This window comes from Brassica oleracea, chromosome C1 (assembly GCF_000695525.1).
Source record: "Brassica oleracea var. oleracea cultivar TO1000 chromosome C1, BOL, whole genome shotgun sequence".
NCBI classification, from domain to species: domain Eukaryota; kingdom Viridiplantae; phylum Streptophyta; class Magnoliopsida; order Brassicales; family Brassicaceae; genus Brassica; species Brassica oleracea.
In genome coordinates, this window is record NC_027748.1 from 14,503,778 (window position 1) to 14,528,967 (window position 25,190).

Consider the following 25,190-nt stretch of genomic DNA (forward strand, 5'->3'; position numbering starts at 1 on the left):
TTTGTACACCATAAACAAGAACAAGAGTTTATAATCAAAGAACCATTACATCTTCTTCTTCTTCCTTATAATAAACTCTCTCCCTTATACTAGTGTTATTTGCTTCCTACGGGTATCAAATTCTACTCTTATTTAAATTTCTCGATACTATAAATTATAAGTTATTTCATAACATTTCCAATTTATTTGTATTTGATCATCCAGAAAAAATGTTCAAAACGGAAGATAGAGTTGGGTGTGAACAAATCCACACGACCTTCTTCTGGCCTTAAGCATAAAATGATAAAAAGAGAGACTTATTGCTTGAATCAGAGAGGACCAGGGAAAGTTCCGGTCTCCCTCTGCTCGTTCCACTTGTCAACCTGCAGAGAGATTAGCGCATAGTCAAGATATGTGGGTGGAGAAAGATGAAAGATGATAAACAAGTAGCAGAGCAAAGACATACCCATTCCCCAGGGCAGAGAGCGCGGTAGTACTTGGCAAACCTCTCGCAGTCATTGGAGTCCTCACCCTTTGCAGTTGTGCACCTGAAGATATGGTTTTGTTGTATCAAGTCACTAACTCAATCAAACAAGAGTACATGTTGAAACTCAAATGTAACATTTGAACAAGAGTACCTGTGAAACTCAATGTAACGGGTGAAACAGTGCCTTGTCTGGTTCGTTGTAGGGAACCGGAAATCAGCAGGGGCAGTTTTCAGTTCAATCTGATTCAATAGAAACACACACAAAAAAAAAGAGTAAGACTCCGAGATACACTTCCCAGTGACTCACAGAGATGAAACCAATTGAGAAAAGAAACCAACAATGTCTTTTAGAATTCAATGTTTCAGCTTTTATATTCCCTTTCAAGTTTCAATTCCTAATCTGATACACTATGAAACAAATCACACAAGCAACAAAAACCACGCGTGTTGAAAAAATAATCTGATACACTATTATACAATTCCAATGCAATCAGATATTAATCTTCTCTCTTCAAAAACGTCTTAAGAATTCAAAGCTTCATATCTCTTGGCCTTTCAATTGCTAGCCTACCTCTTACAATACTGAACACACCACACAAGCAACAAAACTAGGTGTTTGAGAAAAAGGATCTAACAGAAAATCATCACCCCCTCCCCTTTATACAATTCCAATCCAATCACATGTATTTCTTCTCTGATATTCTCAGGAAGCAGGCCATCAATATAAGAAGAAACGAGAGAGAGAGAGAGAGAGAGAGAGAGAGAGAGAGAGAGGATAAGTGAAAAAGCCAGATCTTGAATCAAGGTTGAAACTTCATAACCAAAAATTCCAAAAAAAAAATAACAATTCCTCCCTCATTTACAATCTCCCGGGGGAAACCAGAGCTACGTTAAATATATAAAATAATAGGAATGATTACCTCGTCCTCCATGGCTGATCTGATTCGATGAGAAGATTTTGGTGTGAAGGAGAAAGAGGAGACGCAGCAGTCTTTTGAAAAATGAAGATCTCCAATGAGGCCGCTTTCAGAATTGGGCCCATACAGTTACTATATATGGGCCTAAAATTATAGGCTTCACTCTTTTTCTGGTTCAAGTTTCGGTTAAAGCCGGTTTAGTTTAGCCGATTTCAATTTTGGGTTGTTGGATCTCTCTCTCTCTCTCTCTCTCTCTCTCTGGTTCAGGAGGAGTTGAGCAGTGAGGGAGGTGCATCTCTGCGTCTGCGAGACTCTTCTTCTTCTTCGTCGAATCCGCCATCCCCAAGGTTTCTGATACTCCACAGTCATCAAACACCACCATGCGCTCGCTTCTCTTCTCCCTCCGCCGCGTAACTCTACTCTCAAGGCATCATCATCAACAACCTCACGCTTTCGCTCCCATTCGTACTCGTTCGATCCCGATCAATCCCACCTCTTCCTTTCCTTACCTTCTCCGCCACTCTTCCTCTTCTTCACATCCCAATGGAGACGACGCCAAGGTTGCCGGGCCTCTGGTGGAGTATGAACGCAGAATCGTAGCTGGAGAGCTATTAGATGGAGACTTATGTCAGGTATATCCATCTTCTTTCCTTCATCCTCTATTGATTCTAAATCTTGTTCCTTTGTTGGCAAGCTTGGTACTTTAAGAGAGCTTCAGAGACTCTACGACGAGCTTGTTCAATCCGCTGATGCTTGTCGATTGGATCGTTACTCTGCGTCCGCAAAACCCGCTAGGTTTTTGTATATGTTTCCTTCATATTTTTGTATTGAGTTAGAGGTTGTTGATAGTGTTTTTTTATTTGTTATATATATATCTCTCTCAGGAGTAATTGGTTCTGGAACAAGTTTGTGTCTCCTCACTCTTCTGTCTCTCCTGTCAAAGGCTTATACCTTTATGGAGGAGTTGGGACTGGGAAGACTATGCTCATGGATCTGTTTTTTCATCAGTTGTAAGTTAGGACATCACATTCTCATATAGTTTCTACATGTTTTGATGGATCCTTTTGTTTTGATAGGCCAAGTAGTTGGAGAGCACAAAGGATTCACTTTCACAATTTCATGCTCAGTGTTCATAGCCGCCTGCAGGTAAGATTCCAGTTCCAAGTTTGCTTTTTTAAAGCTAAGGCTTGCACTTCTTTGTCATTTTGAATATCTCTTTGTAGATGCACAAGGGTCTTGAAGATCCACTTGAAGTCGTTGGCCTGGAAATAGCCGACGAGGCTATATTACTTTGCTTAGATGAGTTCATGGTATGTGACGCTCATCTTCACTGTGTGATAAATTTGCTCTACCTTTCTTTATTGATCTTTTTTCTTTGTAAAAGGTCAATGATGTTGCTGATGCTCTGATACTAAACCGTCTCTTTAGACACTTGTTTAACAATGGCATTGTAAGTTATCTCTACAACCTTCCTTTCTAACCTTTTGGACCTACACAGACAATTATTTAATAGTTCATTATGCGGTAACTGGAGGTAAGTGTAGGTTCTTGTTGCTACATCCAACCGTGCTCCAGATAATCTTTATGAAAGGGGTTTACAGAGGGATCTATTCCTTCCGTTTATCGCCGCATTAAAGGTATGCAAACTCCTGTTACTAGTCTATTACGCTGTGTGACTGATACTAAGAAGCAATTCTTGTAGGAAAGATGTGTGGTTCGTGAAATTGGCTCATCGGTGGACTATCGAAAACTGACCTCTGTGCGTAATTCCCTTATTCTCATCAACTCTGTCTAGGTTTGGTGGCATTGTGGTCACACTCTTATAGCTCTACACTCTTGGTTGCAGGCTGAAGAGGGATTCTACTTCATTGGAAGGGATATCTCTGGACTTCTTAAACAGAAGTTTCAGCAGTTGGTTGGCGATGAACCGGCCGGTCCTCAAGTGGTTGAAGTAGTCATGGGAAGGAAACTGCAGGTCTTTTTGCTTCTTCTTTCACAGATACCATTCCAATAAATAGCTTATCTCATGTTCGTTGGTCATTTTATTTTCTTCTAATTTTGTTTTGTTGGATCTCAGGTTCCACTGGCTGCCGATGGGTGTGCCTACTTTCTTTTTGAAGAGCTCTGTGATAGACCCCTAGGAGCAGCAGATTATCTCGGATTATTCAGTAAGTGTACACCATAAACATCATACTTTTGTGAGGTCGTTCATACTGCTTAGTCTTGAGATGCAAATTTAACTGCAGAGAAATTTCATACATTGGCTCTGGAAGGTGTACCCATGTTCGGCCTCCACAACAGGACTGCAGCTTACCGTTTTGTGACGCTGGTTGATGTATATCTCACTTCACCTCTCCTTTCTACATTAAATTACCAGGAATCTTTTTTTCTGACAAAAATTGCTTACAGGTGATGTATGAGACGAAAGCCAGGCTCCTGTGCACAGCAGAGGGTAGCCCTCTAGAACTGCTGGAGAGTATAGTGACAATAGCTGATGCGCAGCAAATAGCACCTAGAACCTCCTCAAGGTCAAGGAAGAGTGATGATATCGACCTATGCGTGGACAACGAGCTTGGTTTTGCTAAAGACCGGACCATTAGCAGGTATGATCTAGCAATTGCTGCCTTTACTCTGTTTTATAGTTTTGAGTTTGACTAATGATCTCTGATGCGTTCCACAGATTGACAGAGATGAACAGCAAAGAATACTTGGAACAACACTCAACAATGTTGCAGGAGAAACAGCCTTCTTTGTAGTTTTATATAGCGTGATTGCGGAAATGCCATCACGAGCGTGTTGTATTATTGTTTACCGAACCATAGGATCTCAGATTATCCTTTTTGACATCAATCATCTCATAATAAACTGTGTTGTAGCACAGACCCATCTTTTTCTTGGAAGTTGGTCGATCTTTTGATCAGTAAAAGAAATAATGAGCAATGAAGCCTCCTAAGATTGTGATAGTAGGTAGGTATGGGCCTGGGCAAAGCAATATACCTCTGATGTTCTTATAGACAAAACAAAAGCCTAAAAATCGAGTATGAAGCGCTGGACTCTTACAGATGATACCAACCATACAAAAGGAAATGGTAAACGGGACAGATGAATGAAGTTGGGCTATTTCTTCTAACGTTCCCTGATTCAGTCGTGCGTGGAATAAGTTTTTGTTTGACTATGTTGGGTCAATATTTGCAACATTTGCTGGCTCAGGCTGCCCCCACACAGGCCATTACCAGGTAGTGCATATTTTAGTCTAATATCTGAAACCCACCTGAGTAGAGACATTCCCTCTGCCTCATCTTTATAAATTACATCTATCAGAGATTTAGCAAGTTAAAAGACAGAAGCTAGAGATGGGTGAGATCAAAGCCAGACACGTAATCCTCCTCTCTATCATGTTCCTCATCTTCTTCTCCCATACTCTTCTTTTGTGTTCAGCTAACGAGCATGGCTCAAGGAACCTTGCCGTGGTCATGAGAAAACGGGTGAGATATAGAGGGTCTCGCTCACGCAACTCAACATCCTCAGCTTCAACTATGACGTTCCCAAGCTCCTTCCATATGGGCGCTGCTTCCTCTTTCGTCCTCGCTCTCCTTTTATAGCTTATGTTTGTATATGATTGTGATTTAAAGAAAAAAAGTGATTGCATTTTATGTTTTTCTTGTATGTTGAATTGATTGTGTAAATATATCAAATGGTCTCAAACTCTGTCATTAACTCATGTGTTCCATTACATATTCTTCCTTGTCAATGATAAAAACAAAAGTACACTTGTCTTCTCAGTTGTCCCTATATTTACATATGTGTTCATTGCATGATTCTTTAAGCACCTCTTTAAGAGCATGCCTGGTCACTACAGTGGTGACTTCTGATCTTGTTGAGACCGAACGACGGACCGAGATGACTCTAGCTTGTACGAGAGAAAAGATCGAACGAAGTTGTCTTTTCAACACGTCACCTTGTCGCCTCTACACGAACTTTGACTCTTGGACTGATTCTATAGTTTCTTTTAGTGTCGACCGATTCCATAGTATTTGGTTGCCGAATTAGTATTGCTTTTCGTGATGAAATGAACAAATTACGAATGCATGATTTTGAATAATAAAAAACAAGTGTTTAAGAAGGAAAGAGGTTTAAAATGGGCAAAATCTCGATTTATTTTCAAACGAATTATTATCTCGATCTATTTGAGTGACTAGTAGCATCACCCCGTGCTAAGCACACGTCAATTTCCTCTTGCATTTAGTATTCTTTATTTGTTGTTTTTAATCAAAATTGAATTTATAATAGCTTACAAAAGAATTATTAGATAGTCAAATACGATTTGTTAAAACAGATTTGTGAAAATAATCAAATGATATCAAATAAATTTGTAAATATACAATTTTCATCATCATAGTTGTTCATATTTTTTTTACTCGGTGGCATCATATTATTATTTTGCTAGCCATGATATATATTTTCTTCAAAGCTACAAAAACAAAATAAAGATATTTAAAGACTAACCTAAGAGAAGAACTAAATATACAACTTGTTTTTTTTAGATTAATAACTGTTCGGTTTCTCTTCTAAGTTTGTTGCAGAGAATTAAAGCTTTTTTATTTCTTTTGTTTGTCTTTTGTTTTTCTCTTTCTATGTTTATGTATTTCTTCCGAGCAAAAACAAGACAAGCAGTTTTATAAATATAAGCAATTGAAAAACATATTTATAATATCCATTTTGTAGATAAGAGGGAGATGCTTATTGTTACCTTCTTTGGTAGACAAAACTTTATTTTTGTATTCTTCTACTTTGAGCACAGAACACTCAAGTTCCATTTTTAACCTGAAATTTACAGTACAGTTAAGATAATATTAATTGGGAATAAGAGGAAAATGAATCTTAATAAAAGTAATCGTAAACTTGTATGGACTGTTTTTCAGTGAAAAACTCAACAGAAAAAAAATGTTTGGGAGAGATGAAATGAAAGAGAGAGACGTAGACTAAAAGAGAGATAGAAATATCAAACAGAGAGTAAAATAAATAGATAAAAGGTACATAAAAGATAATCAGTTTCAACTTATACTGATTGAACTTGGTGGTGATAACGTGAGGGATTTTAGGAAATGTTGTTTGAGTTTTAGAAAAAGCTGGATCTAAATTTTCTTAAAAACTTATTCCATGTGTCCGAATTTGATTAGCTAGTTGACTTGTGATTTAGTATATAAGGAATTTGTACCAGATTTGTAATTGGTTTCGGTTTATTTCGGTTAAAAGTTTGTTACTGTTTGAACTAAAATGAAATTAGTTTTGATTGCATTGGTTAATCAAACTGTTTTTTTTTCTCCGTTCTTCAACATACATACATATTGATTATGTAACGTTGGTCAATATTGCAACAATGATAAGCATAAAATATTGCAACACTAGCTCGTTGCCCCAATCAGGCCACTAGCCTGTAGCGCGTATGTTAATTTTATATTTATCCCTCCGAATAAGACTTTTTCCATCGTCATTGATTCATTTTAATAACAACTACTCCTCTGCATTATCTTATATAATCACACGATTCACATTATTAACACATCCATCAGAACTAAGCGAAAGACAATAGCCAAAGATGAGCGAGATCAAAGCCAGACGCATACTCCTCCTTTCTATCATATTCCTCTTCTTCTTCTCCGAGACTCTTCTGTTGTGTTCAGCTAACGAGGATGGCTCAAGGAATCTTGCAGTGGTCATGAGAAAACGAATAAGAAACAGAGGGCCGCGCAACTCAACATCCGCAGCTTCACCTATGATGTTGCCAAGCTCCTTTCATATTGGTGCTGCTTCTTCTTTCCTCCTCGCTCTCCTTTTATAAGTTCCGTTTGTAGTGATCGTGATTTACATATTCAGAGTTAATATGCTTTTGTCTATTGTATTGATTTATGTAAATTTATCAAACAGTCTCAAACTCTGTTATTGATATCTGTTTCATTATAGTTTTTATTGTCTATAATAAAAGCATCGTCATTTGCCTATCTTTTATGTATTTTGTTTGAATCCATCACGTTCCTACAATGTCACATATACCTTTTTTACTGCTAAATAAATCAGTAAATAACAAATGTAGACAATATTAGTTGTTAGGAATGATCGTTTAGTAGTATAGATTAGGAAAAATATTAAAAAGGTGACTAGAGATTACTTTTTGATTACATTACTATTTTTGTCTACTATTTGATGAGAGTTTGTCGCATGAAATTCTCATCACATACCACCACCGGACCTTGACCGATTCTACAGTTTTACTTCTTTTTTTTTTTTTTTTTTTGATTCTGATCAAATAAACAAACTCACAGACAAAACTGAGCATGACACAAAACAAGTGTTCAAGAATAAAAGATCTTGGAAATTATTGAAAGAATGATGAAAATTTAATCGATGGAATAGATTAAACAAAAAAAGAAATCAAAACATTATAAAAAAGACAATAGAAAATGCATAAATTAAATCAAGGTGAATGGGCGTAGAAGAGTGGACGACGGTACTCGTCGAAGAACTGATCACGATCAACGTAGACGATTGCATAGAGTGCGTAGATTATCCCCGGTATGTATCCCAGAAGCGTCAGGATCAGACATATCATAAACTCTGTCTACACATTTCATTTTGGCATTTTACAAATATATATAATCAAGTAAGCTCTAAACTAGAAAGAAGCGAAATCGAGAGAGTGAGATAAGACATACAGTGCAACATCCATGCCTTAAACAAACACCGAGTGGAGGGAGGAGTATAGCGATCATTATTTCACAGCAAATCTCGCACCCGTTGGCCATTTCTAAGTGCCTTGATCGCTTTTGTTGGATTATAAGCTACTTTTTAGAGGAGAGAGAACTGTAAGAAAAGAGCTTTTTAGCCGAGACAATAGAGCATATCATAGCATGCAACTTATCAAAACTTAGCCGGTTATTTATATCATCAACTAAAAACATACTCTCGTTCGGTTATGATGTTCTATATTTAGACATGAAATAACAGAAACATTGAACCTAAATCGGATTGAAACTCTGATTTGAAGTAAAATCATTTCGATATAAACAATTTAAGTAGAAGCAATCTTTTTAACCAAAAGGGTTAGTAAAGCTTTTTAACCAAAAAGGTTAGTTAAGCTTTGACACTAAAATATACTTCATCTTCTTATGAATATGGTGATGTCGATTATAGAAAGTTTTGTTTACCAAGATTTATTTGTACTTGGTCTCCAAGCTAAATCATCGTATTGTATCCATATATAAGGAGTTCATTATTCATGGAATAAGATACACCAATTCCCGGAGAAAGCGATTTATTAATCAATTATGCAGACTATGGAAGAAAGGCTTACAAGGGATCTTCAACATGGTGCAAGTAAATCCGGTCAGACGTAGGTCTTCGTAGGACAGCTCATGTGATGCAGTTAGGCGTAGATCCTCATAAGGCAGGTAGTATTGTCGGTTGTCGAATTGTCTATTTAATCTTTCTCATAATTGTAATATCATAATAAATCAGCGTTAAAAAAAAAGATACACCAATTCATGTCTTCTCTTTTTTACTTTATAACACGTTATCAGTATGAAACTCTAGCCCAGGAAAACCGAAAACCCTAGTTGCGTAGTCAAAACCAATTGACATTGTACTGTATTCCTTATACATCACTTAATTCAATTATTGATTTTATTTCTTATACATGCTATCTCTTTTCTCATATGTTTTGTTATGTTTTGTTGCTTAAATGTATTAGCTAGTCAACATGTATTATGGGTGCTCCTAATATTCTGTTACGTAAGAGTGCATATTTATTAAAAGCATAGGGTTGTCTATTGAAATAATAGGTTAAGAATTATTTGTGTGTACGGCTGTAACCTATCGATTTTTGTTTTTAACGCCAGATAATTAAGTTATTACAACTATGAAAAATATTACAGACGATTCCACAGTCGACAATTATACCTGCCGTATGAGGATTCACGTATGAGAAATATGACTGGAACCTATTGATTTATAATTGTTAAAAGTTTAAGCATATATATTATTTCCAAAGTCGATATTTCTTTACATAATTTGCTCGTCGTTAATGATTTTGCATTTTCCTTATTTCACTTATAGAAAGATGATTAATGGTATGCTAATAAAAGATTATGAATGAAATAATTGCTATATGAGTATTTTTTTTTTATAATAATATGCTTATACATATCTCTATAATTTGAAATAGTTTATTATTATTTTTCAATACCATTATGTATATGAGAGTCATATTTCATTATATTTTATATATGAGGGTTTTAAGTTTAAGGCTTGACCTTAAGAAGCCATAAGTTTTGGAAAAAAAACAAGAGTACCTGAATGTGATTATCTAAGGCTCATTTTGTATTTTGTATCTAAAGATTACAAGATCTGAAGTTTGTAAATAAATCCCAACTATGTTGGATGTTAAGTTGAAAGTAAATATTCTTGAAGAAAATTTCAATGATGCATATATATTAGAAAATATATTTTTCATACAAGTAATGTTGTCCAGCACACAGATGATTGAGAAAAGAGATTAAAGAAGTTTATATTTGTATCTTGTATCCTTGAGACTCAGAAAAACAATGAGCTATTAATGTAAGATGATAAATCACGTCTAATTTATTATGATCCATTCTTTTAAAGAGAATAGGATATTAATATTGTGGAAAGAAAATCCACACAAATAATATTGTTCAAGAAAATGAATAAAAGTGGTTGTAGACGTGAATGTAGATATAAATAAGGTCAAGACCCGAAGAGTTTCTTTTTAGAACTCATACTCTCACTTGAAGTTGAGAAAATAAATATGGAATTGATTGTGAAGAGACATAGTCTCATGTGGTAGATGAAACTACTTTCATGTTCCTTATAAGTCTGGCAATAAAAGAAGAACTTGAATTATACAACCCACTGGAAACTAATAATCCATAAAAGATTGAATCTCTGAAAAATAGAATCTCTGAAGGATTGGTGATATCAAAATCATGTTCCCGGGAACTCTAACTATTCGATCGAAATATGTTTTATGAGATATATGAAATATTTGAAATTAGTCAATACATCTTTATATTTATCAAGAGATTATAGATCAATAGAGTCACGGATTTGAATATAATCAAAAACTCCTGAAGAGTTATAAAAAAATTGTATTTTGGAAGAAAACTCTTGATAATATCATATTGTCTTTATGTATTCCAAACTGGAGACCTAAAAATAAGATGTTATCATAAAGATCCTTAAAGGATTTTATTTAAGATGGTCATATATGTTTGGTCTTGAAGTCTCATATATAAAGTGTTATTGAGCAAATTACTAATCTTTTTTCAGAACTGAAAGATGTACGTAATTTCATATGACAAGAAAGAAAATCATAATAGTAACTTTTATAGTTACGAATGAGTTACTCGTATGTATGAGACAAATGTCTAGAAGATTGTATGTAAAAAATTGGTGTGAAGTCCAAATATACCAAAGAGGTATTGTTTATATATCAAATAAGAATTGTAGATCAGAAGTCTATATACTTTGCATACTCTAATGGAAAGAGCATTATGATATTCTCAATTTCAAAAGAGATTTATCTCACTGGAATACATATTCTGAAGATTTTGCTTTCAAAGAAAGAAATGTGAAATATGTGTGGTTGTACTCTTTTTCCTTATTATGGTTTTTATCCCACTGAGTTTTTCTTTAACAAGGTTTTAACGAGGCAACAAAGAACACACAAATGATAGACACCTGAAAGAGTTATTATAATTTCAAAGTTGAAAGTCTATCACAGATCTAAAGTTTTTGAAGTCAAAAGAATCGAAGAAGATCAAATCATATCAAGACTCATACACTGCAGAAGAATAGCGATGTTCGTCCCACAAGTTTGTTCAAATGACAATTTCTCTGACTTACTAAAGCGCTAACCACTGCAACTTTCAAGAAGTGAGTTCATCTTATCAGACTACGTCGTCTCAAAGATCTCGACGTATGTACACATGAGGGAAAGTCATTACGCGTTGCACTCTTTTTTCCTTAGCCATAATTTTTCCATTGGGTTTTCCTGATGAGATTTTTAACGAGGCAGCATCTATGGCGTTTTGAAAGTACTTTGGTATAATGGACATCAAGGGGAAGTGTTATGAATATTGTGATGTCGATTATAGAAAGTTTTGTCTCCCAGCTAAATCATCATATTGTATCCATATATAAGGAATTCATTATTCATGAAATAAGATACACCAATTTATGTCTTCTTTTCTTTACTTTATAACACATTTGTTTTATATTATAGGTAGCTTTAGCAAAATAAAATTGTTTCACAATATAAATAGTTTTCATATTTCAATGTACTTTTTTCATTTATTAGATATTACGTGACCAATTAAATAATATAATATTTTATAATTTAGTTAAATTTACTTAAGCAATTTTTTTTATAATTAGCTAAATTAATTTTTGATTAAATGGTACAACTGACAAAAAAAAGAAAAATGATTAAATGCTGCTTTTAAAAATTTAACTATTTTCTTAATAATAGTGCTCTTAGCTAAAACTACCTATAATATGAAACAGACGGAGTATCATTTTTTGTATTTTGCTTGTTGTTTAAAAAAGTCCAATCAATGTGTTCATTTGAACTTTCACGGTAAGGGCATCTCCAATTTTATTCTATTTTTCATTATAAAATAGAGTTTAGAATAAAAATACTTCAATAATACTCTATTTTTTACTCTGTAATAGAGTAAAAAATAGGTTTACTCTATATATAGACTAAATTGTTTTTTTTATCACTCTATTTTCTACTCTAAAATAAGCAAGTACTATTGGAAAATATCACAACACTGTTAGAGAGTTAATCTATTTTAGAGCGAAAAATACGGTGATTAATCGGAGATGGTCTAAATACAACTTTACAAGCTTCTCAATAGCATGTGCGCAGGAGTAAGTATAAGTAGGCCTGGGACGGATCGGATATCCGGGCAATTTTAAGGTATCCGGATCCGGATCCTTATCCGGCGGATCCATAATTTTACTATCCTTATCCGGATCCGGGGTTCTCGGATATCCGGGTGTCGGATATCGTCCTAAAAATTGTAATATCCGGCGGATATCCGGATCCGGATCCTTATCCGGCGGATCCATAATTTTACTATCCTTATCCGGATCCGGGGTTCTCGGATATCCGGGTGTCGGATATCGTCCTAAAAATTGTAATATCCGGCGGATATCCGGATCCGGATCCTTATCCGGCGGATCCATAATTTTACTATCCTTATCCGGATCCGGGGTTCTCGGATATCCGGGTGTCGGATATCGTCCTAAAAATTGTAATATCCGGCGGATATCCGGATCCGGATCCTTATCCGGCGGATCCATAATTTTACTATCCTTATCCGGATCCGGGGTTCTCGGATATCCGGGTGTCGGATATCGTCCTAAAAATTGTAATATCCGGCGGATATCCGGATCCGGATCCTTATCCGGCGGATCCATAATTTTACTATCCTTATCCGGATCCGGGGTTCTCGGATATCCGGGTGTCGGATATCGTCCTAAAAATTGTAATATCCGGCGGATATCCGGATCCGGATCCTTATCCGGCGGATCCATAATTTTACTATCCTTATCCGGATCCGGGGTTCTCGGATATCCGGGTGTCGGATATCGTCCTAAAAATTGTAATATCCGGCGGATATCCGGATCCGGATCCTTATCCGGCGGATCCATAATTTTACTATCCTTATCCGGATCCGGGGTTCTCGGATATCCGGGTGTCGGATATCGTCCTAAAAATTGTAATATCCGGCGGATATCCGGATCCGGATCCTTATCCGGCGGATCCATAATTTTACTATCCTTATCCGGATCCGGGGTTCTCGGATATCCGGGTGTCGGATATCGTCCTAAAAATTGTAATATCCGGCGGATATCCGGATCCGGATCCTTATCCGGCGGATCCATAATTTTACTATCCTTATCCGGATCCGGGGTTCTCGGATATCCGGGTGTCGGATATCGTCCTAAAAATTGTAATATCCGGCGGATATCCGGATCCGGATCCGGCTTTGACGGATCCAACATTTTACTATCCGGATCCGGATTCGGCCCCTCCGGATATCCGGATTTTCGGATCGGATCCGGATCGAATCTCGGATCGAATCCGGATCTCGGATAAAAGTCCCAGGCCTAAGTATAAGGCATTTTTCTTTTCATCAGTCATGTTTGGTTCCCTATACAAAGTTTGTTAGTATATCTTACTGTTTTGAGAATGAGAAAACAAATGCATATTCATTTTTTTTTTGAACAACTAAACAAATGCATATTCAAAAGTTATTATAACTGGAGGAAAGGGCGAGGGCATTTTGGATTTGACTTTGGGAGAATACATTCGCATTAGTAGAGACGACCAAGATGCTTTATTAGTAGTCCTTGGGATTCGACTACTTCAAGCTTTTTTATTTTTTGTTAATTATTAAGTGCACATGATATGGATCTTATATTATATAGTCCAATATGACAACTTTCTAGTCTCAAGATGATTTTAAATTTTAAGACCTAGGACAATGTGTTTAGTTAGACAAAACACAGTTAAATTTTTTTTAGGGTTAGAGATACAAAACCAAAAAGAGCCATTTACATGCACACATAATCTGTCTTGTAGCTTCACGTGACTCTCTTTCCCTCCGACCAAAAACAAAATAAATTTAAAACTACAAGAAGAGAAAAATGCAGAGGATTAGGGGTAAAACCGGAAACACAGAAAAACGAGATGAAGCAGCAAGGCTCCTCTGGAACTGAAGAGAGTCAACGGCTAATGGCATGTTCTCTTGGTCAGGACTACACTTGTTGAGGTGAGGAGGGTGTGGACTATACATAATGGCTCTTAACACAGCTGAAACGGTGGGAATGTATGCCGTTTTGTTACGAGCAAGTAGCCATGTGAGTCCCATAAGCTGACAATCTTTGCTCATCATCTTACTTGCTCTCTCCGTTGTTGTCTTCTTGCTTCCTCCTTTTACTTTGAGCTGTATCCCATAAAAAAAAAAACAAGATCTTTAAGAAAAATACTAATTTTTTAAGAAAACAAGAAAGAAAAGGTTGCGTGTGAATGGTCAGTGTTTCAGAAGGAGGCAGTGCTTTGGGTTATACAAAACAGGAAAAATTCTGAAAAAGTATATATCCAACTGTTTGCAACGTAAAAGGATACCCAAAAGAAAAATACAATGCGCGTGTTGTGTATCTTTCACCTAAAGAAAGAGCAACAAGAACCCTAATAAAACTAACAGTGAGCCTAATTAAAACTAATAAAACATGTTAATTTCTCAGTGGAAAGAGAGCGACAGTTAATGAACATTCTTTTCGATTCGAGTCACGAATATGAGAATGTAACATTTATTATGCTTTTAAAGGATAATAAAAATTTCATTAAATGCAGCGAACCTTTTGAAGAGCACCGAGGCATCTGGTACAGCCAGAGTAAGAGGAGTTCCGACATTCCTTCTCGAGATTCTTCACGGCGGCGGTCGGAGTCGCGTTTCGGAAACCGGAGGAGACATTGAAAGCGGCGGGGCAAGAGAGTGAGCTTATCTGGTGGAGACGAATCCCGCAGAAGCACAGAATCGCGTCGCAGTTAGGACTAGGCTGCGGGATCTTGATGTGTTTGGTCAGAAGCGCGCTCTGCAATGTGTTGACGCACTTCTGAGAGTCGTCCGGTCTCATGGGCTCGTCGGGGTCGGAGGACGCCGGCGTCGGAGCAGGAGCTGGTAACTGGAGAGCAGAGCGAGCGTGAGCTGCGAATAGCCAAGCGGCGAGAACAGGGCAGCACCGGCTCCGGTCGAGGTTTCTCCCGCATGCTTCGTTGACTCCGCCGAAGAGCTCGTCGGAGAGGTCAAGACGGCAGGTTTGAGCTTGGGTTTCGACCGGGAAGGCCGGTACGGTGTTGGGTGTGACCGGTTCGAGGAGTAGATTGGCTGAGACGGTGTGAGAGAGGAGAGAACAGAGGAGGATGAGGAGTGAAGTGAAGCTTCTCTTCATTGTTAGAGGCTACAGAGAGAGAGAGAGAGAGAGAGAGAGAGAAATGGATTTATGAAATTATGACGCTTTCAAATCTCTCTGTGACTATCTTTTAGATTCACGAAGAAAAGCAGCCTTCCATTATTCACTATCATCTCTCTCTCTTTTGTTCTTTCTATAGGATTATTGTGGAGAGAGAGAGAGATGTGATTGAAAAAACAAGAGATTCCTGACTTTGGCAGTTTCTGGTTTGTTTTTAGAGTCTTGTAAACCCCTTTGTAAACTGTGTTAGTTCCGGAAATTATAAGGCTTCTGTCTTTTGGTTTGGACCAAACTAGTAAGTAGTAACTAAGATCCTTAACTAAGTAATTACAATAGGATACAAATACTGTATGATTCATATTTATTGTATTTATACATTATCATGTGTTTTGCATTTGTATGTCCCCGTAGGCTTAGGTGTAATGGTTGAGCTTTTGATTTTGTAAAATGCTCCCAAAAATATGTTTAAATGAAAAATAAACTTATGAGCAAGAAAATGAAAAAAAAAAAATAATATGAATGGTGGAGAAGAGATTGGACTCTAAAACAATGTGAGATGAGATGCGAATATGGTATAGTCACAGGAAGAAAAGGGCCAATTTGCAAAGGACAATCACCAAACACACAAACAAAAACTCCAACAATCATAGACTATATCATTGATTCGCTTTTTCGAGCATTTGACAAATCAAAAGTATATAAATTTTGTAACGTTTTTTTAAACGGGCAGAAGAGAACCGGAGCTCGCCTTGGGAACCGTGCCGTCAGAAAAAGTGAAACCAAAAAAGGCGAGAAAAAAGGAGTATTTTACACATTTTATTTTTCCTAATCTTCTTCCTCTTTTAAATTTTTCAACACCTAATCGTTTTCCTCTTTAAACATTTTCACACATTCTTTGTTCACTAATTTCCCATACCCAATACCTAAATCCCTCAAATTCAAATTCCATTAAGTTAGTCTCAGCTGCTCCACACTCATCTATTGCTTCAAATTGAAAAATAAAACATTATTTTATATATGCGATACCTAAACTAATCCACTCATATTTTGATATCAATTGTTCTTTTGAAAAAAGAGAGTACCTATTAACTTTAGAATGACCATATGCAGTTGACTTGCATAATAGGCTAATAGCTAAGGCTTCCTTAAAATAGGCCTTACGTTGGGCTCTTAATGACTTAAAGGGCTTCAAAACAGATCTTCGATTGGGCCCAATTTACGTAAGATTATTCTCCTTTTTTACCTACGTACCTAATTAACGACTTCTTACCCACCATACCAACATGACCTTTATCTCATCAACATTACTTGGGAAAAAGACAATGTTATGCTACGTACACGGTCGGTACGGAATACAGAGAGCCGTGCCTATTAAAAACAACATGGAATGTGTTCCCGTTTCATTCGTTCTCGAAGATATACGACTTCAACTACCTCTACGATAGTTTGACTGATGCTTATATTTATATGTTTAGTTATTTACTGTAGTCCTCTGCATATTTGACGTATGAAGAAAATTGAAGATAGCTCGCCCTTATTCGTTACACATTCGTGAAAAAAATTGTATAGAATAGTATGTCTATCTTTGACGGAAAACAATAAGTTTATACATTAAACCATTAAAAAAATGCAACAAATCATGAATCACAGGGAGATATGTGTAGAGATATGCATATGTTGACAAAAGACAATTAAAGCAACCCCATAAAGTCATCAAAGGTAAAATTATCCGGAAACCTAAAGTCGAATAAACTGCTGGAGTTGGCTTCTGCTTCAATGTTATTTTGTTGTGGAGAATAATTTGGCGTTGACATGAGTGAGTCTAAGTCAAAACTCTCTGACAAAGGTGGTAGTACATCTGAAGGACCGACCTCTAGCCTTGCGTTCATAGGCTCAAAATATGAAGTTTCATCCTTTGTTGGAGCTGTACACTCGGCTTGTGGTTGAGTGTCTTGAGACGACACTGATGTGTTTGGAGTTTGAAGATTTTGGTCGAGGTTCGATTCGTAAAGTGTATTAGGGTTTTGAAGTGGTTGTTGAGGGGGCAAGAGAAGAGAAGCTAACCTCAATACATCAGGATTAAGCAGAGACGATGCATTTGTTGCAACTGATGAAAAGTTTGGTTGATTGAAAATCGCGGCTAGAAGTGAGGACAAGTCAAGAAGATCAAGGCGCGGGGAGTGAGTTACAGGGTCGATGCCACTCCTTACAAGTCGCTTGCGGATGTGAGTGTTCCAATGGTTTTTAATTTCGTTGTCAGTCCTTCCAGGTAGACGAGCTGCTATTGCGGACCACCTATATTCCATCATTCAATTCAATTAGTGGTCAATAACTAATATATAACTCGCCTTATATTAAAATATATAGGTCAACACGTATGAATAATAATAGTTTAGTGAAGTTGATGGCCTAAATGTTGAAATATACGGTCAGCATTCATACGTATACTCTCGCTTTTTTCATAAAATTAAACGTACAAAAATTGTAGCTAATGGATCGGATATGATGTGAATAAGGCTTACTTGTTTCCCATAACACTATGTAGCTGAATGATAGTTTCTTCTTCCTCGAAGGAGAATCTTCCTCTCTTGATGTCTGGTCTTAGATAATTGGTCCATCGAAGACGGCAGCTTTTTCCACACCTTTGGAGTCCTTTAGTTTGTACAATACGACTTATAAATGTACAGCTCAATTTATAGAGACTATATATAATCTATCAGGAGATGTGTCTATATACTTACCAGCATTTTTAGGGAGAATACGCCAGTTGCCCGGACCATGAAGTCGAATATAATCGATGAGTTTCTGATCCTCCTCAGGCGTCCATGGTCCTTTCTTCACTCCATTCTTGTCACAACAAGGTAATCTTCCCATCTTTAGTTGGTAACTCAAAAAGGGATGTATACACCGATGGACGTTAGAGAATAATAGTTTCGTTCTCTTATTAAAAGGGTCGAAGAGCAAAAGGAGTTTCTTAAGTTTTATAAATGTCAATCCGTGGGTGCACTCTTACCTTCTCCGTTTCATTTGTTAATATAAGGATGTGAATGCGAAGAACTTAATTAACGTGGAAGAGCCAAATGTCAATCGCATTTGGCAAGGGCTTAATTTGCCACGTGTCCTTTTGAGCCACTATTAAATACAAAAACAAGTATTAGCTTGGCGTAGACAGCATATACTATTGGCTTAACGTTTTTTAAACAATATATTCTAGAAGCAATCGACGTGATAGTGTTGTCTATGCAACTACAATATATATATATATATATAGTTCATGTAACTTGGATTCCGTTAGTACAATAATATATTTTATATATGCATATGATTTTGAAGTGGATGTAATGTACGCCTGTTTTACTTTTTATAGAAAAGTAATTCAACTAAGAGATTAACAAAGACTTTGTGGGGGGGGGGGGGGGGTAACTATTTGGTTGTGTGAGTAATTTTGTTTACCTTAAGGCCTGATGGTTGCTGAGAGTCAGAGTAAAGCACATTGTTGACTTTGCATGGTATATATAAGTCAGTTGACTTTACATGCATTTTTTGTTTAGAAAACCAAAAAGGTATGAGAGTGTTGCGTTGAATATTGAAAGCTAAATCATAGAATTTCAATGGGTAAGAGAGTGAGGACGCTAAAGTAGTTGGATTCTCTCATCAAATACGCACAAATCTTTTTCAAATAACGTGTTAAGGTTATGTGCCTTGTGCTATCAAAATTGAAGATGATAAGGCGAATTACAAATTAACTTTTTACTTAAGGCAACTCCCAAGTTCAATAGTAGAGGTTGCTTGTGAAAGGGTCTCTACGAACATAGTCATCCACGTCAACATTATATTAAAGAGTATATGAAAAATAATCGAGGTTTTTTTATTTGTTAAAATGCTGGTGGAAAGCTGTGCAACAAACTTTGAATTACATAACCACAGATTCGCGGAAGTTCACACCGAAGCTATTGTCTATATACTTAAAATATGTTCACTCACAATGTGTGGATTCACGCAGACTATGACACGTGGGAAGAAATGTATTATGGGGTTGTCGTTTCATTTCATTTTTTGTGCATCATTCCATCAACTCTCTTTTAGGTTAGGTTTTCTGGATTAGCCAGCGTCAGATGATGATGTCAAGTCAGAGATTCTGTCAAGTCATCACATTTTGGGAGCTTCTCGAAAAGGGCATGCGTGTTACTTAATGGGCTACTGATCGGCCTAATCCTCATAATGTAATGGGCTTAATCACTTGTAAACTGAACCCATCATTAACGTTTGGCAATAATTGTCTGCCAGTGCCCGAGTTTGCGGTTCATTTATTTTTCCAGTCTCCGCATGTCTATAAAATTACGCTACAACTTAATCTGCGCCTGTATTAGTTCTTATATTTTTATACAATATGATATTATTGGTTGATTAGTGTTATATATTTTAAATGTGTCGCCATATAATTAATTGTATTCAAAAGACCCAGAACGAATGAGATAATATGGTTATTTTTGGCACAAATATCAAATTCATTGCAGATACATTCATTATTTATATATATTTTAGATTCCTATACATCAGAACCGAATTCATCCAGATCTAGAATGACTAACTTGAAACTCACACATAAATTTATAATATCCGAGCGGAACCTGATTTCAAAACCTAAAAAATGATATCTGAAAGAAACAACTCATACTGAATGTCCATGCCTAACTGTTATGTATGAAACAAATAAAGACTCTTTTTATTTGTTTGGCTAAATTAAGTGAAATAGAAAGAGTTTTTTAATAAGAAAAATAGTTATATGGGGTGAAAATTTAACTAACAATAAATGTAATACGTTTTTATTATTTTGATTTAAATTATTATTTTGTTCACATAAACTATGTCTTTGAATTATGTATTTGGCTATGTAGGTTTTCACCGTTTGAAACTATGATAAAAAAGTTTTAGTAAAATATACTAAACCGAACTTTTAACCATATGCAAAAACCATATTATTTTACTTTTTAATTTTTATAATTGGTACAATATTAATACTGATTAACTGATAAAATAAATGATCGATGAATCAGTTTTGGGCCAAATCGATGTGGATCGGGTTGGACTGCGTGGATCGGACTCTGATACCATGTTAAGTTAGATGAGCTTTCAACCTAAAATCAATTGATGATAAGTGGAGTGGTCCATCTATCTTACACGGCCCGGTTTAGTGATGACGAAAATGAAGATGATTATCAATGGCTAATGTGGAGAGGAGTTTATAAAGTTTGGTGCAATCATTTATGTCACATTCTTTCGCCCTTATGCGATATCTATGCTTTAAACTTTATTTCAACCAATATATAAACTCGTGAAATAGAAAATAATGTTCAACAACTAGTGACAGATGCACAAAAATAATAAGAAGCAGAAGCAGTTGTCAAGATAACCTCTGGATAATATGGGAGGGTCCTAACTTATTGAAGTGCAGATACAATGCCAGAAAACAAACTCGTTGACCTAATAGGACATCTATATATGTAGCATAATCAGCGGCACACACACACACACACATATATATATATAGACTATGTATGGAGTGGGAGATCACAAAAAACTGTCTCCATCCAAATGCTAATGAGCTAAACCCTAAACTACAACCTAAAATGAGAAAGGCCTCATGGGACAAGAAGCAGAGGAAGATGTTGAGCTTTGTGAGAACTGAGAATTGTCCAAATCATCCCAAAGAGGACTTTCAGGACCCCATCCCGCTGCAACCGCATTGAACCATGCCTCAGCCATCCCTTCCTCTACTACACCATCACTCACCGCTACTTCCTTACTCTCCAAGTTAACCTCCTTTTGTTCCTCCGGCTGTCGCGTTTCTGGTTGTTTCTCATGCAGTGAGCTTGACGCACCAGCTGAATCACTAGGCTCAATTTCCTTATTCACAAAACGCTCGGGAAAATTAAGTGTTGCATTATGACCCCTGAATTTAAAAGCTTGAAGGTCATAAGCCATGGCAGCTTCTTCAGCTGTGTCAAAGGTACCAAGCCAGAGACGTGCTCTGCTCCGTGGCTTACGTATCTCTGCGACCCATTTTCCCCATTGACGTTGTCTGACTCCTCTATACAGCTTGGTTGAGCTGTAAGGCAGGACACTTTCTTGGTTCATCATCATCATTCTTCCTCTAGGGCTCAGGTTCAATGTGTCACTCCAATACTTGAACATATGCTGCTGATGTTGCTGAGGCTGTTGAGGACTAAACGAGATCATTTGGTTTTGCCCTTGTATTGTAGGATTAATAGGAAGGTATCCTAGTTGCTGTTGTTGTTGATTTTGAATCGTTGGGTCAAGAGAAAAAGGGAAAGCCGGCAAGGAGTTAGAATAAGGAGAGGAAAATGGGAAATAGGGTTTGGATCTATGATCAGGGTTTCTCATCTTCTTGATAGTTCTTGGGGACGTCGTTGAAGAGGCTTCTCCTGAAGAAGGAACAATACTTTTACCTGTGGTACAAAGATTGAGCTCCTCGTCAAAGTCCATCTTCCACTTTGTTGTTATTGTTTTCTTCTATTTGTAAGAGAAAGATGACTCCATGGACTTTAAATACGAGAGCACATTAGATGTGGGGCAACTGCTTTTTGTATTTAGCTATAAAAATATCTTCAGCTTTCGGTTGACTATTATTATTTCAAATACTATCTTTTTGGGGTTACTGTAATCATTTCTTTGCTTCCACTCTAATTCTTTCATTCCCCGTCCATTTGGAAAGTTGACAAGATAAAAACACAACGCGGAGATACAAACATTCACGTCCGTACAGCTACGTGGCATTCTCTGTTCTTTTGGACGGTGAAGACATTCCATTCATGCTTTCTAAATGCGACAAGTCACAAGTTCAGAAGATAAGATTAGACTGTTAAAAATATCAGTAAGTAAGAGATTGCCGAAGTTAATGTAAATTGAATGTAATAATTGATGATGGTATTGTATTTGGTCATGGTCGGCTAATCGCGGCTAAGGATAACATCCCACAAGAATTACCATTTTGATGACAACCTAGTACTTAGTTAGGGATATCTGTATTTAATATGTACATGCTTTGATTATTGTAATCAGTCGTTCTGGGCGGCGATTGGTCAAATTAAGCTTTCACCTTTTTATAATATTTTTTCCTTCTTCTCCACTTCCGAAAAAGACACTCGCAAAACCGACCAAGTTGTTTTTCTTTTGGTTTTAAAAACCGACCAAGCTAGTTTGACAATTAATTTAATTTATTATCTAGACAACATCATTCATTTTGTAAATAAATTGCAACGTATTATCTCAAGTCCGTATATGCATGATGTTGTTCTTCAAATCTTCTAGTATATCTGTAGATGAATACATATAGTTTAAACATTTAGGAATTTTATGTATAAATCTAAACTAAATCTTGAAATCCGTAGCTATTATGTAAAATATATGTAATGACAAAAAAATAAGATACAATCATACAATTAAATGGTGGTGGTTTAGTGGCAAAGGATCAGGGACATTTGGTATAAAATTGTTTCTATTAGATTTTAGATTCTCATCTAAAACTTTTTAAAAGTTAGTCAACATAATTACATGTTTTATATCCATTAAGAATCCGATAGCGATGAATTTTGTTGTGAAACTAGAGAATAAAATCTATGTTTCTGTATTATTCATAAACATAAAGAGTCATTTATATATAGGGAATTACACCATTATAGAATAATGGAAATACTAAAGAAAGGAAAAACAAATATGGAAAGAGTACAAATCATAATCTAATAAGGAAAAGGCAAGATGTCGATTCTCTCTCTCTCCTCACGGTCGACTCTCTCTCTATCTAGCATTGGGCCGGTTATGAACCGGGTCAGTTATGGACATCCACAATATGATTTATAACACTCTCCCTTGTATGCCATAACCAAACAGGGATTGTAATACGCTTTAGATGTTGCCTCATTAAAACCTTAGCAGGAAAACCCAGTGGGACAAAACCATGGTGAAGGAAAAAGAGTACAACACGTATCACTGCCCCTGTTCTGAACAACTCGCGACTGGCCTCATAAACAGCCAAGATCTCCGAATAGTTTGAAGATGTGGCCGCGATCGTCTGCTTCATGGAACGCCATGATATGACCGTTCCACCATGTGTGAAAACATAGCTTGTCTGTGATCGAGCATTGTGTGGATCCGAAAGATAACCTGCATCAGCAAAATCAACTAAACCTTCTTTGTTTTGGTTAGTATAAAATAAACACAAGTCTTTCGTTCCTTGTAGGTAACGAAGAACATGTTTAATCCCGTTCCAGTGCCTTTGGATCGGACAAGAGCTAAACCTAGATAGTAGGTTCACAGTAAAACATATATCTGGTCATGTGTGACTAGCCAGATACATCAAAGCTCCTATGACACTGAGATATGGCACTTCGGGACCTAGGACATCTTCATTATCCATCATAGGACGGAACGGATCAGTGTCCAAGCCTAGAGACCTCACAACCATGGGGCTAGACAATGGGTGAGACTCGGCCATAGTGAATCTTTTGAGTACTTTTTGTGTATATGCCATTTGATGCACAAAGATTCCATCTCTTATGTACTCAAGCTGTAATCTCAAACAAAACTTTGTTTTTCCAATATCTTTCATCTCGAATTCTTTCTTAAGATATTCAACTGTTTGGGAGATCTCTCCAGAGGTTCCTAGGATATTTAAATCATCAACATACTCTGCTATAATCACAAAGCTCTGGCTGAATTTCTTTATAAAGATACAAGGGCTGATCGGATCATTCTTGTATCCTTCTCTCTCTAGGTACTCACTTAACCTGTTGTACCACATTCGGCATGATTGTTTCAATCCATGAAGTGACTTATTTAACTTTATACAGTGTTGTTCTCGAGTACTCGATTTGTTTTTCAACTCTATACCCTCTGGTACTTTCATATAAATCTCATTATCCAGTGGCCCATATAAGTATGCAGTTACAACATCCATTAACCGCAAGTCTAATTTCTCTCTTATAGCCAGACTTATCAGGAATCTAAAAGTAGTAGCATCCACCACAGGAGAGTATGTCTCCTCATAATCGATTTTTGGTCTCTGTGAGAATCCTTGTGCAACAAGCCGTGCTTTATATCTCACGACCTTGTCGTGTTCATTTCTTTTCCTCACAAAGACCCACTTATAGCCGACTGGTTTAACATCATATGGTGTTCGGACTATTGGTCCAAAGACATCTCTCTTCTTTAAAGAGTTTAACTCCACGTTTATAGCTTCTTTCCATTTGATCCAATCTGATCGTTGAGTGCACTCATAAATAGACGTGGGTTCATGATCCTCATTCAAATCCATAAGTTCAAGTGCTACCTTGTATGCAAATATATCATCAATGTCGACATTCTTTCTGTTCCATTGTATCCCATGCAAGACATAGTTTATTGAGATCTCATTATTATCAAGACCTTCAGAACCTTGAATCTTGGCGTCCCAAGAATCAGTATTAGATACATCAGGGCCGGCCGCATCTAAGCATTCATGATCGGCCGCTATCACTATTAGGGTTTTGGGATCGGCCGCGGTTAAGTCCTGGGATTTAGGAACGGCCGCGGTCGTGTCTAGGGTTTCAACAACCTCGGTTTCATTCTCTACACCTTTCTTAGTTTTCCGAGGGTTCTTATCTTTGGAACCTATTGGTCTACCACGTTTCAAACGTTGTCTAGACTCTGTAGCAACTTGATTGTGTCCCTCTTGAACATCAATT

At 36.7% G+C, this 25,190-nt stretch overlaps 8 protein-coding genes across 9 annotated transcripts in view; 3 read left to right on the plus strand and 5 right to left on the minus strand.

Annotated features, from left to right (window-relative positions):
- LOC106308548 (cytochrome c oxidase subunit 6b-3) overlaps positions 1-1,495 on the minus strand; it is a 6,565-nt gene extending 5,070 nt beyond the window's left edge. Inside the window, exons 1-4 of one of the 2 annotated variants that reach the window (XR_001263571.1) lie at positions 1,387-1,495; positions 618-706; positions 446-527; positions 174-362 (exon numbers count right to left, since the gene is read on the minus strand). Coding sequence is in view for 1 of the 2 variants with exons in the window: in XM_013745706.1 (XP_013601160.1) it covers positions 309-362; positions 446-527; positions 618-706; positions 1,387-1,398 (237 nt within the window). In the remaining variant the exon portion in view is untranslated. Of the gene's footprint in view, positions 1-131; positions 363-445; positions 528-617; positions 707-1,386 lie in introns of those variants that run through there. The other variant, XM_013745706.1, reaches the window with a different exon arrangement.
- Positions 1,496-1,605: 110 nt separating this feature from the next.
- LOC106308509 (lactation elevated protein 1) lies at positions 1,606-4,323 on the plus strand. The gene is made up of 13 exons (XM_013745670.1): positions 1,606-2,015; positions 2,078-2,178; positions 2,268-2,393; positions 2,460-2,529; positions 2,607-2,693; positions 2,768-2,833; positions 2,928-3,020; positions 3,086-3,142; positions 3,230-3,358; positions 3,461-3,551; positions 3,630-3,718; positions 3,793-3,986; positions 4,064-4,323. The coding sequence occupies exons 1-13, from the start codon at positions 1,764-1,766 to the stop codon at positions 4,137-4,139; spliced, it is 1,431 nt and encodes a 476-aa protein (XP_013601124.1). The 5' UTR covers positions 1,606-1,763; the 3' UTR covers positions 4,140-4,323.
- Positions 4,324-4,736: 413 nt separating this feature from the next.
- On the plus strand, positions 4,737-4,985 carry LOC106303532. The gene has a single exon (XM_013739797.1). The coding sequence runs from the start codon at positions 4,737-4,739 to the stop codon at positions 4,983-4,985; it is 249 nt and encodes an 82-aa protein (XP_013595251.1).
- A 1,956-nt stretch (positions 4,986-6,941) lies between these two features.
- Positions 6,942-7,311, plus strand: LOC106302477. Its single transcript, XM_013738981.1, has one exon. It carries the CDS (start codon positions 6,983-6,985, stop codon positions 7,223-7,225), a length of 243 nt encoding a protein of 80 aa, XP_013594435.1. The 5' UTR covers positions 6,942-6,982; the 3' UTR covers positions 7,226-7,311.
- A 422-nt stretch (positions 7,312-7,733) lies between these two features.
- LOC106300960 (UPF0057 membrane protein At2g24040) lies at positions 7,734-8,275 on the minus strand. Its single transcript, XM_013737255.1, has 2 exons — positions 8,097-8,275; positions 7,734-8,002 (listed from the first exon to the last, which is right to left on the minus strand). The coding sequence occupies exons 1-2, from the start codon at positions 8,184-8,186 to the stop codon at positions 7,859-7,861; spliced, it is 234 nt and encodes a 77-aa protein (XP_013592709.1). The 5' UTR covers positions 8,187-8,275; the 3' UTR covers positions 7,734-7,858.
- A 5,685-nt stretch (positions 8,276-13,960) lies between these two features.
- LOC106323604 (uncharacterized GPI-anchored protein At4g28100) lies at positions 13,961-15,629 on the minus strand. The gene is made up of 2 exons (XM_013761702.1): positions 14,833-15,629; positions 13,961-14,417 (listed from the first exon to the last, which is right to left on the minus strand). Exons 1-2 carry the CDS (start codon positions 15,424-15,426, stop codon positions 14,103-14,105), a joined length of 909 nt encoding a protein of 302 aa, XP_013617156.1. The 5' UTR covers positions 15,427-15,629; the 3' UTR covers positions 13,961-14,102.
- A 1,509-nt stretch (positions 15,630-17,138) lies between these two features.
- On the minus strand, positions 17,139-18,321 carry LOC106302307 (transcription factor MYB39-like). Its single transcript, XM_013738849.1, has 3 exons — positions 18,189-18,321; positions 17,970-18,099; positions 17,139-17,742 (listed from the first exon to the last, which is right to left on the minus strand). Exons 1-3 carry the CDS (start codon positions 18,319-18,321, stop codon positions 17,139-17,141), a joined length of 867 nt encoding a protein of 288 aa, XP_013594303.1.
- A 2,567-nt stretch (positions 18,322-20,888) lies between these two features.
- LOC106297992 (ethylene-responsive transcription factor ERF054-like) lies at positions 20,889-21,973 on the minus strand. The gene has a single exon (XM_013734107.1). It carries the CDS (start codon positions 21,952-21,954, stop codon positions 21,073-21,075), a length of 882 nt encoding a protein of 293 aa, XP_013589561.1. The 5' UTR covers positions 21,955-21,973; the 3' UTR covers positions 20,889-21,072.
- Between the last annotated feature and the right edge of the window lie 3,217 nt (positions 21,974-25,190).